Source organism: Hippocampus guttulatus, chromosome 20 (genome assembly GCF_054856545.1).
Source record: "Hippocampus guttulatus isolate MCC_2025c chromosome 20, RoL_Hgut_1.0, whole genome shotgun sequence".
Classification (NCBI taxonomy): Eukaryota; Metazoa; Chordata; class Actinopteri; order Syngnathiformes; family Syngnathidae; genus Hippocampus; species Hippocampus guttulatus.
In genome coordinates this window covers 9,549,839-9,564,832 of record NC_141280.1, presented here as the reverse complement: position 1 = coordinate 9,564,832, position 14,994 = coordinate 9,549,839, and the positions used below count along the sequence as shown (strand labels likewise).

At 48.8% G+C, this 14,994-nt stretch overlaps 1 protein-coding gene across 5 annotated transcripts; it reads left to right on the top strand.

The window, feature by feature from the left end:
• The first annotated feature begins 1,876 nt into the window (after window positions 1-1,876).
• LOC147187954 (G patch domain-containing protein 2-like) lies at window positions 1,877-13,787 on the top strand. 5 transcript variants are annotated; one of them, XM_086100841.1, is made up of 10 exons: window positions 1,877-2,033; window positions 3,160-3,403; window positions 3,775-4,325; window positions 8,137-8,201; window positions 8,297-8,488; window positions 9,821-9,917; window positions 10,002-10,041; window positions 10,530-10,594; window positions 10,678-10,762; window positions 11,476-13,787. In XM_086100841.1, exons 1-10 carry the CDS (start codon window positions 1,984-1,986, stop codon window positions 11,704-11,706), a joined length of 1,620 nt encoding a protein of 539 aa, XP_085956967.1. In that variant the 5' UTR covers window positions 1,877-1,983; the 3' UTR covers window positions 11,707-13,787. The 5 variants fall into 5 exon arrangements, with proteins under 5 accessions (XP_085956967.1, XP_085956970.1, XP_085956966.1 ...); XM_086100844.1 differs by having other exon boundaries at window positions 10,674-10,762; XM_086100840.1 differs by having other exon boundaries at window positions 9,987-10,041.
• Window positions 13,788-14,994: the final 1,207 nt, after the last annotated feature.

Genomic DNA, 14,994 nt, shown 5'->3' with positions numbered 1-14,994 from the left:
GTCATGCATGTTTAGGGAGGAAACAGGGAAAAAAAAAAACAACAACATATGAGCACAGGGAGATGATGCAAACGCACACGGGAAGTCCAAAGTCGAGATTCGGAACCAGAACCTCAGAACTGTGAGGCAGTAGTGCCAACCAATATCCTGCACTGCAAATCCTAACCAATTTTCACGGAGCGCAAAATATTTCGTTTTTGCTAAAATGCTGATGAACCACTGAAACAGATTTACAGAAGGTTCTTGTTATCGATTGACAGAAGTAAATGTGCAAAGTAGTTAACATGTTTATTTACTTATAGATTTGAAATTTTTGTGCACATCACAGATACAAAATAGGTGCGGGTATTATTTTTGTTTGGGTCGCTATCCTCACGTAGCACTGTAGCATCTGTGACTCTGAGAAGTATGAGACTTTAAGTCCTCGATATGGCGAAAGATGACTCCACCCCTATTTCCGTCTGTTTTAGTTCACATTTCAATAAAAGGTGAGAGAAGGACCAAATACAAAAGGCTCGCCATACTTCTTTTGTGTTGTTTTTGTTTTCTTATTTAGACGTAATTAGGAAAAGGAAGCACATGCAAATTCTACTGGGAGCCGAGATGTTACAAAAGATGTAATCCACAAATCGAAAATATAATGGTCATATTTTTCCCGACACACTCCACATTCGACTTCCCAACGCTCGATGTCCACACTGGCGTCTTCTAACATGCTTTTATTACCCAACTCCATGTTTTGTCAGTGGGATAGTGTTCAATGGCCTCTTCCAGCTCTTCACCCTCCTCTGCCGATGTCATGATTCCACCATCGTACTGTATGTATCCACAAATGCGTTTAAGTCCGGTGATCCTCACTCCGTGATGGCCTCAATGAGTCTGAGATCCAAAATGCAAGTGCGACCGACTAAATTTACCTGGGTCCCTCAAGTCAGGGAAACCTGAGACCGGCCCCCGCTTATAGTGAGTCAGACCCGTTGACTTCTTCGGCATTTCAGAAGACGACACTTGCTGTAGTGGCTTCTCAGAATGTTTGATTTGGAGATGTACACAAACACGGAAGAGTCATATAGACCTTCCTGGACCACTGTTCCGTTTTCTTGGGGACACCTGTTGTTGTCTCAGGGGCCGTGTCGTTAACCGCGGCCGCAATGTCATTGACGTCCAACATCAGATCAGATTACCGCCGGCTGAGGTTCAAGACTGCCGGGGTGCCCACTCTGATTACTGTTACGCTCTAGTCACGATTTAACCTTTAACCTTTTGGGATGTACTTGAGTGGCCAGCTGGCAACTTTTTTCCCCCCAGTGGTGATTAACACTGACTCCAAGTGGTTGGAAGACGTCATTGCATGGGAGAGTACAAGTTCCCCCCAGACTTGTTTAAACTTATTTAATGATTGTTCCTGCGTAATATTATACCCTCAAAACAATGTTAAAAAGGACTACCGTTACAAATATTTAAATCCACCTAGTTCAAGACATTTTTTCTTGTGTTCATTCAAACTGACTATATCTATGCTGTTTCCACTTGATTTTTACAATTAAAAACAGATATAAAATCGTGAAATGGCGAAAAAGCGATTTCCAGAACATTTATCGGAAAATAACAATCCAACGGAACACATAACATAAAAGAGTAATACAATCGAAACAACTACTTCAAACGCCCGCCTTATGGTTAGAAGCGGTTACCCTATGATTGCCGATTAATTCAGACGGAGCCACGTTTTTATCCACATATAATTCTTCTGAAAATAGTTATTTGCTATGAACGTATTTTTTTTAAGTTCTCTGTATGACAGCAGCTGTTTCTCCGTGAGTGTCCGCCTTTCCAAGTGTAAGTGAAGGCCCCTCACACCTATGGTTGCGTTCAGTGTTGTCTGTCCTCCTTGGCTTCGCTTTTGTGTCAGGATGCTGCTTGTGATGTTTAAATGTCCTTTCGTCATTTCTGGTTAAACGTGCACGGCATTTAGTGGCTTTAATGTTCCGTGCGGCTAACCGAAAAAGCATCGGCAAAGCGGGGAACGGCTGGTAGGTCATTTTGTTGAGTGGGGTGGGGGGGGGGAGAAAAAAAAGAAAAGAAATTGTTGCTGTCTGACGCTGAAAGCAGCAGCCGGCTAAGGTCGGCTTAGCTAACAGTGCTATCCGGTTAGCATCGTAGCTTCGTCGTTGTCGCGTGTCTTTTGCTTCTTGTCAAAAGACAATAAATGAACGTAAGTGGCATTGGACGAGTGCGATTAGAGCTTAGTTGCGTTTTTAAATGGCAGTCAAGAGTTACAAATGAGCAACTAGTAACTACGAGTGTTATTAGCATCCAAAGCTAATAAGCCAAGTTGATTTTATGGCTGCCAAAACAAAACGCGACAAAACTAGAGGTGGCCTTATAAGCAGAGTTTTTGTCGTAAGTATGTGACACTAATGTTTTAGTGACAATTCTCGGGTAAATTACTTGCTCAGATCGTTTGAGTTATAAAGCCAACTCTAGGAGTAGCGGTAATTTGTCATGATTTTGAGATAATGTCATCAAATTGCTAAATGTGTGTCGTGACAGTCAACTTCCCAAATGGGGACAGATGTCTGTGGGTCCTTGAGCGACTGGCCGCTTGAAAATGGTCCCGTTCGATTGTCAAAACAAGTAGTCCTAAATAGAACACGTCCAGCAAAGGCATTCGCTGCAGGAGAATTACATTTTCGTCCTTGTCCGTCCTGTCAACATACGAAATTCCAGTCGATTTCTGAATTACACTGTCAAAAAAGCACTGTAACAGCGTACAATCATGGTGTTTGTCGCTTGGCCCAACTCACAATTGGATTCATCATTGTACACATATAACTGGTTGAACTTTTAAGATTGACAGCCCTGACTCTTCTCCCATGAGGGAAAAAATCCCTTCTGGCACTTCTCACAGCATGCTACAAATCTGACATAAACAAGGTTGAAGCAAATCTTTTCTTCGAAGCTTCGCAGGGATCGTTTTTCCTCAAGGGCTAATGCTACTGCAGTCGCACCACTCCGTGTAGAAATACATTGGTGTCATGGCGAGACAGGAGAAAGTCAGCGAAAAACAATGTGAAAATTTGGGATCACTTCACTCAAATTAGGCCTGATTGACAGTAAACGTGTACCCCACTTAAAACACAATTGTCTTCTCTTCAGGCACTTTCGCCGGACAATGGACGAGCTGGTCCATGATCTGGTGTCAGCCCTGGAGGAGAGCTCGGAGCAGGCGGCTCGCGGCGGCTTTGGTGACGGCGGAGAACACGCTTTGAACGTGGGCTGCCTGCTAAAGAGACAGGCCCGTAAGCGCCGGGGCCGCAAACGGCGCTCCGACAACCCGCACCCGCCCTGGGAGACGGCCCACCTGAGCGAGGGCTCAGAGTCCAGCGTTGAAGAGCACAAGGTGAGTCCACTCTGCAACACGATTGCAATTATTAAGGATTGACTAAGAGAAATGAACAACAGCTCATATGCTGACATAAACCAATGCCATTGCTGTGCATGTAATTTTCTTTTAAATTTGATTACAAATTGTTTTCTGTCACATAATTCCTCCCGAAGCAGTGATTGCATAATTTTTGCCAAGTGTTGTACAATTTTTGTAGTGATTTTTTTGGACTGTCTCAAATTGAGGTGAGTTAGCCATTTGCCTGTGTCCACCATTACCGCCACCTAGAGGACTAGAGTGGAACAGGATTTTTCAATTACACAAGTCAAGCACAATGTTTAGCCTTGGCTGTGGTCTTCTGAAACTTTTTTTTTTTTAATGCGCAGGACTACCGTGCTGGCACAGGAATTGTGTCCACCGCAAACAACCACACTCGCGACAACAGCGACTCGGACGAGCAGCTGGGCCCCAAACGCCGCACGCCGCAGACATCCGACGCGGGTAGGAGCAAGCGGCCCCTTTGGCCGGACGACCCGGGCGTGCTAGGGTCCGCCGAGGGAACCCGCAGCCTCAGGCGACGACGCAAGGTCAAGCGCATGGCCGTGGATCCCCCCGCCGAACCGGACCCCCCCTCCGCAGTGATGCCGGCCCCACCGTCCGTCCCCAAGGCTCGCGCAGCGGGCGCCGGGCCCAGCCGGCCGAGCCCCGGCGAGGGCCGGGCGGTCATGGAAATCTGTGGCGGCGGCCCGTTGCCGCCGACGGGAAGTAAGAATAGAATGAAGAAGAGGAAGCTGGCCCCCCACAGGCTGGGGGTGGAGGTTGCCGATGAAGGAGTGGTGGTGGAGAGCGAGGAGCCCGTTTCATCTGTGGGGGAAGGATGCAAGGACAAGATGGAGCTGGAGGAGCACAAGGGCTCTGATGAGGAGATGAGCGACAGGTGGTTAGTGTTTGGACTTCCCCCCCCACCCCCCCGTCCTTGTCCCACCCGGAGGCCATTTTGTCACCCTTGCTAAGTCACATGAGTGATTTGAGGAGGTCACAAGTTCATGATGATCATCTTGGTCTGCGCCATATAGACAGAAAGTGCAGTCATGAGAAGACACGCCAAAGTTGTCCAATTAAATAATAGAATGTCAAAAAGTACACGAAATACATTATACAATTGTTGGAATTTCATAAACCCCTCCGTGAGTTGTCACCTTACCGTGGTGGAGGGGTTTGTGTGTCCCAATGATCCTAGGAGCTAAGTTGTCTGGGGCTTTATGCCCCTGGCAGGGTCACCCATGGCAAACAGGTTCTAGGTGAGGGGCCAGACAAAGCACGGCTCAAAGACCCCTTATGATGAGAAAAATATATGGACCAAGGTTTCCCTTGCCCGGACGCGGGTCACCGGGGCCCCCCTCTGGAGCCAGGCCTGGAGGTGGGGCTCGTTGGCAAGCGCCTGGTGGCCGGGCCTACACCCATGGGGCCCGGCCGGGCACAGCCCGAAGAGGCAACGTGGGTCCCCCTTCCCATGGGCTCACCACCCATGAGAGGGGCCAAAGGGGTCGGGTGCAATGTGAGCTGGACGGCAGCCAAAGGCGGGGACCCTGGCGGTCCGATCCTCGGCTGCAGAAGCTAGTTCTTGGGACATGGAATGTCACCTCTCTGGCAGGGAAGGAGCCCCAGCTGGTGTGTGAGGCAGAGAATTTCCGACTGGATATAGTCGGACTTGCCTCCACACACAGCCTGGGTTCTGGTACCAGTTCTCTCGAGAGGGGTTGGACTCTCTTCCACTCTGGAGTTGCTCACGGTGAGAGGCGCAGAGCAGGTGTGGGCATACTCATTGCCCCCCGGCTCAGTGCCTGTACATTGGGGTTCACACCGGTAGACGAGAGGGTTGCCTCCCTCCGCCTTCGGGTGGGTGGACGGGTCCTGACTGTTGTTTGTGCATATGCACCAAACAGCAGCTCAGCATACCCACCCTTTTTGGAGTCCTTGGAGGGTGTGCTGGAGAGTACTCCTGCTGGGGACTCCCTTGTTCTGCTGGGGGACTTCGTTTTGTTATTGGACTTCTGTGCTCGCCACGGATTGTCCATAACGAACACCTTGTTCAAACATAAGGGTGTCCATATGTGCACTTGGCACCAGGACACCCTAGGCCGCAGTTCGATGATCGACTTTGTAGTTGTATCATCGGATTTGCGGCCGCATGTTCTGGACACTCGGGTGAAGAGAGGGGCGGAGCTGTCAACTGATCACCACCTGGTGGTGAGTAGGCTCCGATGGTGGGGGAAGATGCCGGTCCGTCCTGGCAGACCCAAACGTATTGTGAGGGTTTGTTGGGAGCGTCTGGCGGAATCCCCTGTCAGAAGGAGTTTCAACTCCCACCTCCGACAGAGCTTTTCTGTCGGAGGTGACGGGTATCGACTGGCCAAGCGGAACGCAGCTTCGGTGGTCGCCGAGGCAAAAACCCGAGCGTGGGAGGAGTTTGGTGAGGCCATGGAAGCCGACTTCTGGACGGCTTCGAGGAAATTCTGGTCCACCATCCGACGTCTCAGGAGGGGGAAGCAGTGCACCACTAACACTGTGTACAGTGGGGATGGGGCGCTGCTGACTTCGACTCGGGACGTTGTGAACCGGTGGGCAGAGTACTTCGAAGACCTCCTCAACTCCACCAACACGCCTTCCTTGGAGGAAGCAGAGCCTGGGGACTCTGAGGTGGGCTCTCCTATCTCTGTGGTTAAAGTCACCGATGTGGTTAAAAAGCTCCTCGGTGGCAAGGCCCCAGGGGTGGATGAGATCCGCCCGGAGTTCCTCAAGGCTCTGGATGTTGTGGGGCTGTCCTGGTTGACACGCCTCTGCAACATCGCATGGTCAACAGGGAGAGTGCCTCTGGATTGGCAGACCGGGGTGGTAGTCGCTCTTTTTAAAAAGGGGGACCGGAGGGTGTGTTCCAACTACAGAGGGATCACACTCCTCAGCCTCCCTGGTAAGGTCTATTCAGGGGTGCTGGAGAGGAGGGTCCGTCAGGAAGTTGAGCCTCAGATTGAGGAGGAGCAGTGTGGTTTTCGTCCCGGCCGTGGAACAGTGAACCAGCTCTACACACTGAGTAGGGTCCTCGAGGGTATGTGGGAATTCGCCCAACCAGTCTACATGTGTTTTGTGGACTTGGAGAAGGCGTTTGACCGTGTCCCTCGGGGAGTTCTGTGGTGGGTGCTTCGTGGGTATGGGGTACCGAACCCCCTGATACGGGCTGTTCGGTCACTATACCACCGATGTCAGAGTTTGGTTCGCATTGCCGGCAGTAAGTCGGAATCGTTTCCAGTGGGGGTAGGACTCCGCCAAGGCTGCCCTTTGTCGCCGATTCTGTTCATAACCTTTATGGACAGAATTTCTAGGCGCAGCCGAAGCGTTGAGGGGGTCCGTTTTGGGGGCCTCAGTATTGCATCCCTGCTTTTTGCAGATGATGTGGTGCTGTTGGCTCCTTCAAACGGGGCTCTCCAACTCTCACTGGAGCGTTTCGCAGCCGAGTGTGAAGCGGTTGGGATGAAGATCAGCACCTCCAAATCTGAAACCATGGTCCTCAGTCGGAAAAGGGTGGAGTGTCCCCTCCGGGTCGGGGAGGAGATCTTGCCCCAAGTGGAGGAGTTCAAGTATCTTGGGGTCTTGTTCACGAGTGGGGGCAGGAGGGAGCGGGAGATCGACAGGCGGATCGGTGCAGCGTCTGCTGTGATGCGGACGTTGTATCGGTCTGTCGTGGTGAAGAAGGAGCTGAGCCAAAGGGCGAAGCTCTCAATTTACCGGTCGATCTACGTTCCAACCCTCATCTATGGTCACGAACTATGAGTCGTGACCGAAAGAACGAGATCCCGGTTACAAGCGGCCGAAATGAGTTTTCTCCGCAGGGTGTCCGGGCTCTCCCTTAGAGATAAGGTGAGAAGCTCGGTCATCCGGGAGGGGCTCAGAGTCGAGCCGCTTCTCCTCCACATCGAGAGGAGCCAGATGAGGTGCCTTGGGCATCTGATTCGGATGACTCCTGAGCGCCTCCCTGGTGAGGTGTTCCGGGCATGTCCCACCGGGAGGAGACCCCGAGGAAGACCCAGGACACGCTGGAGAGACTATGTCACCCAGCTGGCCTGGGAACGTCTCGGGATCCCCCGGGGAGAGCTGGAAGAAGTAGCTAGGGAGAGGGAAGTCTGGGCTTCCCTGCTAAAGCTGTTGCCCCCGCGACCCGGCCCCGGATAAGCGGTAGATGATGGATGGATGGAATTTCATAAAAAAAGACTATAAAAAGTACATTACCAATATATGGTAACGTTTAAACAAATAAATGTATTTCAATGAGAGAATTTGAATTTTTGAAAGAATAATTTGATACATAACTAAAAATAAAATAACATTGATACAATATTAAAAAAAATGCATACATCCAAAACGTTAACTGAAACGCGACAACAAATTAACCGAAAGAGATTTTTGTTTTCCTCCGCTTTTTGTTTAGAAACCAGTAGTTGTACTAATGTTCTACTGCTGATCACTAATGAACAGAAAAAGCAAGAAGCAATCTTTTTATTCCTGGTGTTAGAAGAGAGCTGGCCGTTTCGTAAGTTCGGTACACGAAACACAATATTGTGTTAATCTTGAACACCGGTCAAAGCCCTCGCCTGAATAAATTAATGACAATCAAAATCCACCATAATCCATCCCACAATGTATTTTTTCTTTTCATCTCCAAAACAAAATGTTGTGTCCTTCTGTACCTGTAGTGAAACTAGCAGCGTGAGTAACAGCAGCGACGGAGGCCTCTACACCAACGACGAAGGCCGGCAAGGTACTTGCACCTCACGGTCATATTTCACTTCACACTGCATTAGCATCAACAAAATAGCATTTCAGGAGACGTTCATATGCAAATGTCACTTGCAGGTGACGACGAGCAGAGCGACTGGTTCTGCGAAGGTGAACCCGGCTCGGGCAGTGTGGGTGCTTGCGGGGTGGCGGGTGTCATCCCGTGGTGGGAGAGCGACGCCTGCGCAGAGGACCTGGACCTGAACGACCCAGTCTTCAGCAACATCCTCACGGGCTCCTTCCCCCTCATGAGCTCCAACACCAGGAGAGGTAGGCACTGATAACCCCACATGTCAGCATAACATACATTTTTCAAAAAAAAAAATCGTACTGGTTGTTTTACCACGTCTGTTAGCTGCACTATGATTGAAGCCTGATACATGATGTCATGTTGCCATTAAAATTTTTGCAACATCAAGAAAATAATGGACCAACTGTCAGCTCAAAAGTTTAAAAACAAAACAAAATAAAAAACATCAAATGGAGCACTCGGAAGGCAGAGTAACGCCAAATGTGGATTTAATTGTGAGAGTCTGTGTTTGATTCTACCAGTAGGGGGCACCAGGGACAAACCAAAGCTAATGTTGAACCATAGCTTGCAGTGCGACAACACCACTGTCATGGATGAAGTAGACTCAAACTCATAACTATCCATCCATCCATTTTCTGATCCATTGATCCTCACAAGGGTTGCGGGGGATGCTGGAGCCTATCCCAGCCGTCTTCGGGACACCCTGAACCGGTTGTCAGCCAATCGAAGGGCACACACAAACAACCATCCACGCTCACACTGGACAATTTAGAGTGTTCAATCAACCTGCCATGCATGTTTTTGGAATGTGGGAGTAAACCAGAGTACCCGGAGAAAAGCCACACCGGCACGGGGAGAACATGCAACTCCACACAGGGAGGCCGGAGCTGGAATTGAACCCGGTACCTCTGCACTGTGAGGTCGACGCACTAACCACTTGTCACCGGGCCGCCCATCTCATAAGTAATGGTGGACCAAATATCAGAGGCGGAAACCATACAGACTTCATGAACTGCAGTCAGGCGGAGACTTCCAGGGCACAAACCACGTTTGAAATGGCCTGGCTGTGCTGATATAAAGATGTGGGAGTTGGTAAATGATGACCTGGCCCTGAGACTCAAGCAACTTCGAGGCACAGTGGAGAAGAAATTGGAAAGAATGGGGGAAATCATCTTTCAGTATGGCATGAAAAGGTCTGCCATGGATTAACTCTAATGACTAATTGGGCATGAGACGCAAGCTCAGGTCTGATCAGCCTGTCGCTGGCCGCCTCCTGTGAAGGTGTGAATTGCCAAAACACTCCATGAGCTAGAGGAGCATGACTGAGGATGTGTCCCGAAATTTCAACTGTCCCATTTTTTTTTCTTCTGATATCATTCGCCAAAAAACAAATCCACCAACTCTCTGATTGTGCTTGCACAAGGATAACAGCGTCTCGTCATGTGTTTTTGGAGCTTCCTGTTAGCACACTGTGCTAAATACGAATACATTGTTATACCCGGCATACAACTAGATTGCAGTGTTTTATTTCAATTTGGAGATGTACTGTATTTATCGTTGCTGCCCATCAGGGTTCCAGGCCCGGCTCAGCCGACTCCACGGGCACCCGAGGCCCTGTAACGACCTGCTGCAGGGCGGCAGCAGTCAGGCCTTCGACAACGGTCACGAGTGAGTTACTCTCCTTTTCAAAATGCGGCTTTGATTCGAAGAGGTGCTCTGATGTCACATCCGCTAAAGTTTTGCCCTCAACAGGCCGTGGTTCAGCTCAAGCTCGAGGAGGGAACATGGGCAGGTGAGTCTTGAGGACACATGCCGCTAGATAGACGCATCGGAGATGAAATAGAAGCCATTTTGCTGCCTCTGAATTTCACACCGAGGCCAATTTGAGAAGGTTACAAGAGCCTTTACTACTTTATACTCGACAAACAAAATGTTTGGCTTTGTCTCCCTTGTTCCATGAATTGATATGCAGTGAAACTCCTCTACAACGAAACCTGGGTGAAAATACCCCCTAGTGTAAAAAAATCTTCATGCACATACGTTTGTGTGTTCGTGTACACATTCGTTTGTGTGTGTGTGTGTACATCTGAGATCAAATTTGCTACAGTGAAAACCCCCCTGTTGTGAAAAATTTCTTGCTGCAAACATGATTTCGTTTTAGAGGAGTTTCACTGTATCATGAAAAAAGGGAACAGTTAAAAGCTTGCATGCAGTGGTCTTCAGTGTAGTTTGGCATTTCTTAAGATTGCCCCCCCCCCCCCCCCCCCCCCCCCGCTTCAGTTACACTGGGACCCTCGGACGGATCGAGGCCATCGTAGGAGCTGCTCGGTAAAAACGGCCAACAGGTGAGGACGTCGCAGTTGTAGCTGATTGCTCATCCGCTTCCTCTTTCCAAAATGTGGCTCTCTTCATCTGTTTTGGCAGACAGACAAGCGGCCACCTGGGCTCTCTGTGCATGGGCGACGTCAAGCGGAGGCGGAAGGCAGCCCCCCTCGGGTCCACGGCTCCCTCAGGTACTTGAATGCGCAACTCACGCCTCATCTTGTCTTTCATATCAGCTGTCCATGAAAAACTAAAAAGTGTATTCTCATTTAGGAGTCAAAAACACAAACAAAAAAGTCTGGTCCGGCGGAGCTTAGTTGAAGCTCCACCGGACCAGACTCGGCTGTCAGTCACAAGAGATGTCGGATAAGCTCATCAGCCACTCTGCCCAACATTTCAAAAGCCAGAGAGTACCAGAGAGTGCCCGAGAGTGCCAGAGCAAATGTGAAAGGTTTTTGGCCGGGACCCGCCCGGAAGTTGGCCCTGGAGAGTGTAAACGAGAGAGCAGCTTAACCCTGCGTGCAAATAAAGCGAGGATTAAAAAGGCATAATGGGTAGACCTCTCGCGACTCGACTTCCAGGAAGAGATGGAGCAAAGTGACCACAATCTCTTCAGGGTGGACACACTTTCCTCTTAGTGTCACAATTTGTTGTACATTTCCTCCTTTGTTGTCGCTAATAAGATCACGTATGAATGTTTAGTGTGCGCAGTGAAATATAATTTATATCACAAATGAATTCAACTCTTCTGTTTTCTTTTGATTTTTAGAATTTTGAGCTACCTCTCCATGTTCTCACATTGAACATGAAAATGTGAATTTCTTGACTCTGTTACATTCCAGCCAGAGAGCAGATCCACCGTTAATCATACTGTTGTGTCCGCTCGCCATCCCCTTCGTTTCAGCTGTGGTGGGCGAGAGCGCGCTGCCTATTCCTGACACCAACCTGGGCAACCGCATGTTGCAGAGCATGGGATGGACTCCGGGTGTGGGCCTGGGTCCCGAGGGGCGGGGCATCACTGAGCCCATCCGGGCCCTTCAGAGACCGAAAGGCACGCGGTTGGGTTTCATCTGATCGCCGACGAGCCAACTCGTGTGACATCAAAGCTGCGGGGGGGGGGGGGATATCTGCGTGACGAAGACTTGATTTCCCCATATTGGGGAGATGGAAGTGACCCGAAGCCAAGACTGAGATCTTACGACCTTTTCTGCCTCATCAACCAAGCGTTCAGGCCACCAGAAAAGTTGAGCCACTGATGAACGCCAGCTTGGACTGCGCAGGTCAGTGAAATTGTTGAGCGCAATCTGGAGCATACGTCAAGATTTCTCATAGTGTCATGAGGTGAAGTTATAACGTGTGGATGGATGCACATCACTCCGTGTTGTCTTCATCTTGAGGAAAAAAAAAACATCTGCGTGTTTGTTTTGCTCTTCAAGGTAACGTATGTTCAGCTCTTTGGGACAAATTTAAACGATTTAATTTTTTTACCGTATTTTCACGACAATATGGTGCACTGTCTTAAAAGGCACGGTGTCAGTTATGGGTGCGCTTTCTGTTTTTAATTCATACACAAGACACACTGCATTATTGTACGGAGGCCTGGTAAAATGTATGCTAGCTTCCAAAAAAGCTGCTAGCATGCACGCACGCTAGCGTATGTTTTTAAAAAGGCAACGGGAGCAAAACTGAATTCGGTGGTAATTTATTTATTTCACAATGTGTTCACACTATTTTTGGATCGATCCTCATTCACAAGTCCATCTAAGGGACGGGCTAAGGCATGGAAACAACTTTCTGCCCATTATCATGGCACCCAAGATCAACAGTAAATGCAGACTTCTTTGTGTATCTCTACCGTGCCACTCCCCTTCTTTTCGACAGTGTGGTTCACCTAGTTGTCGAAATGAGCGGCACCTCGTCCATGTTGGTGATGTGGTTGAGCTGGATGGGTTTGTCTGCAATCTTTTTACGGCAGCAGGAAAGGAAGGTGGCCAGCTTTTCCTTTGTAGTCTGCCAGAAGTTACCACGCCACAGTCGTCCTTGTCCAGATGGATAGTTGGCGCCGTTTCATAAAACCAAAGCACCGAGATGGACCTCCTTGAAAATGTTGGATTTTCATTTCTTCTCCAAGCGTTTTTGCCCTCAGTCGAATGGTGACTGTAGAGACGGTTCTCCCGGCTGTTCTTTGGGACTGTGAAGCCATTGTTCGAGTTGGTGTTCCAGCTCGGGACACCTTGCCTTGTTTCCGCGGGGACTCAGCTTTGTCTCCTGCTTCTTCTACTTGCGAAGCATGGATTCGTCTATCTTAAATTCTCTCGCGGCTGTTTAACTCATTCACTCCCAAAGACGTTTTTAAACGTCTTTTCAGACTTGGTCTAGAATTGGCTGGTACTGAATGAGTTAATTGCCATGTTCCTCTGCGTAACTGATCCCTTGAAGTTTAAGATAAGAAAACTTGTATTAGTCTCGCAATGGAGAAATTCCCAATTCACGGCAGCAAAGTTATGAAAGGAAGTAGAAGAACAAAATATAGGAGCTGCTGGAAAGGCAGCCACTCTCGCGGCGGTCGTGCAAATTTGAACTGTTCTTCGTAGGCGTGTCTCTTCAAAGGTGCCGGGGGGTCCGATTATAGCCACCTACTAGTGGGCGTGCCTTGAGCATCCTCTTTCACGCCCATCCTTCCCATTTAACATCCGCATGCCATCTTCCGTTACGTCCGCCTTTCCTTTCACACCGCCACCGTCACACCGCAACATTCACAGATTTTAGAACTCAGTGGATAAATTGGGCGCCCCCGCGTTATTAGCCGCCCCGTCCATTCAAGTGCACCCTATCGTTGTGGAAATTCAGTACATCCAACGGTTTCAATGATGGTCGTTGTTGACGTGTCACTAATTTTAATGTTCCACAGTGTAAAGGTTTGGAAATTGGCTTCCCATAAAGTAAAAGAATAATAATAATAATAAAGAACAAGTGGCTGATTGAAATCGTTTTAAACTAGTAATGTACCTACAAGGATGTGCACTGGATTACCATGGAAATCAAGAGAAGATTTAAGGATTATAATCTTGTTTTTGTTTTGTGTATTCCTTTGAAATGAATGCTTTTTTTTTTAAACATAGTTTTTTTTTGTTTCGTGTGACTCTGTGATCCTGACCTGTAAGATGATGACGTTCATTTGTACAGGAGAGGGCCAATAAAGTGACTCGACACCAAGCGGAGGATGACGCTGATTCTTGGTACACTGACAACTGTACAACACTAATGACCCCATAAAGTGAATTTAGACATTTTGTTTCTTCAGACATGATACATGTTTGAAAATAATTGTTGACAACGTGCAAAGACGGGGAACAATGTCGCACTCATTTGCAGAGATACAGCAACCGACTGTTCCATTTTCATCCATCCATCCATTTTCCGATCCACTTATGCTGGAACCTATCCCAGCCGTCTTCGGGCGGTATTCAGCGGACACCCTGAACCGGTTGCCAGCCAATCGCAGGGCACACAGAGACCAACAACCATACACGCTCACACCTAGGGACAATTTAGAGCATATGTGTCAAACTCAAGGCCCGGGGGCCAGATTTTGCTCGCCACATCACTTTATGTGGCCCGCGAAAGCTGCTCAAACATGTCAACTTCCATGATCCTTTCTAAAATGTCTACCAACTGTTTTTTAATTCTCATATGTAATAGAGATATGTTCCAAGCATTTTCTTATTACCAAACCCCTCATGATAGTAACTTCAACAATAGCTGAATCAACCGTTATTCTTGACTACTTTCAATGGTTTCAGTCAAAACGGCCCTCCAGGGGATACAGTAATTTGAACGTGGCCGGCGCCAAAAATGAGTTTGACACCCTTGATTTAGAATGTACAATCAGCCTGCCATGCATGTTTTTTGGAATGTGGGAGGAAACCGGAGTACCCGGAGAAAACCCACACAGGCCCGGGGAGAACATGCAAACTCCACACAGGGAGGCCGGAGCTGGAATTGAACCCGGTACCTCTGCACTGTGGGCTCGGCGCGCTAAACAGCGGTCCACCGGGCCGCCCTGTTCCATTTTCAGTTTTCCTGATTTGGCTGACCGTGCCGCATGACGGCATCTGGCCTGGGTCACCCCTCCGCCGCTCTTCACATCAGTTGTTGTCCGGGCGCAATTGCGGTTTGCAATTGCGATTGTAGCGAACTCGATAGTTTGCTGCTATCATTCATCCACTCCTGGCATTCCCTGAGTTGAGGTATACAATTTTATTTTTTTCTTAAAGCAGTCCAATGGGGCAGCCATTTGTGTGGACGGGGCTTTGCGCTAGCATGGCTCCTTTCGTCAAACTTAAAAACACGTGCTTTGAGGTCGAAGCCTTCTACTAGCCTTCCCGCATGCTGTAATCACATCGAAGCTTATTTAAATGCA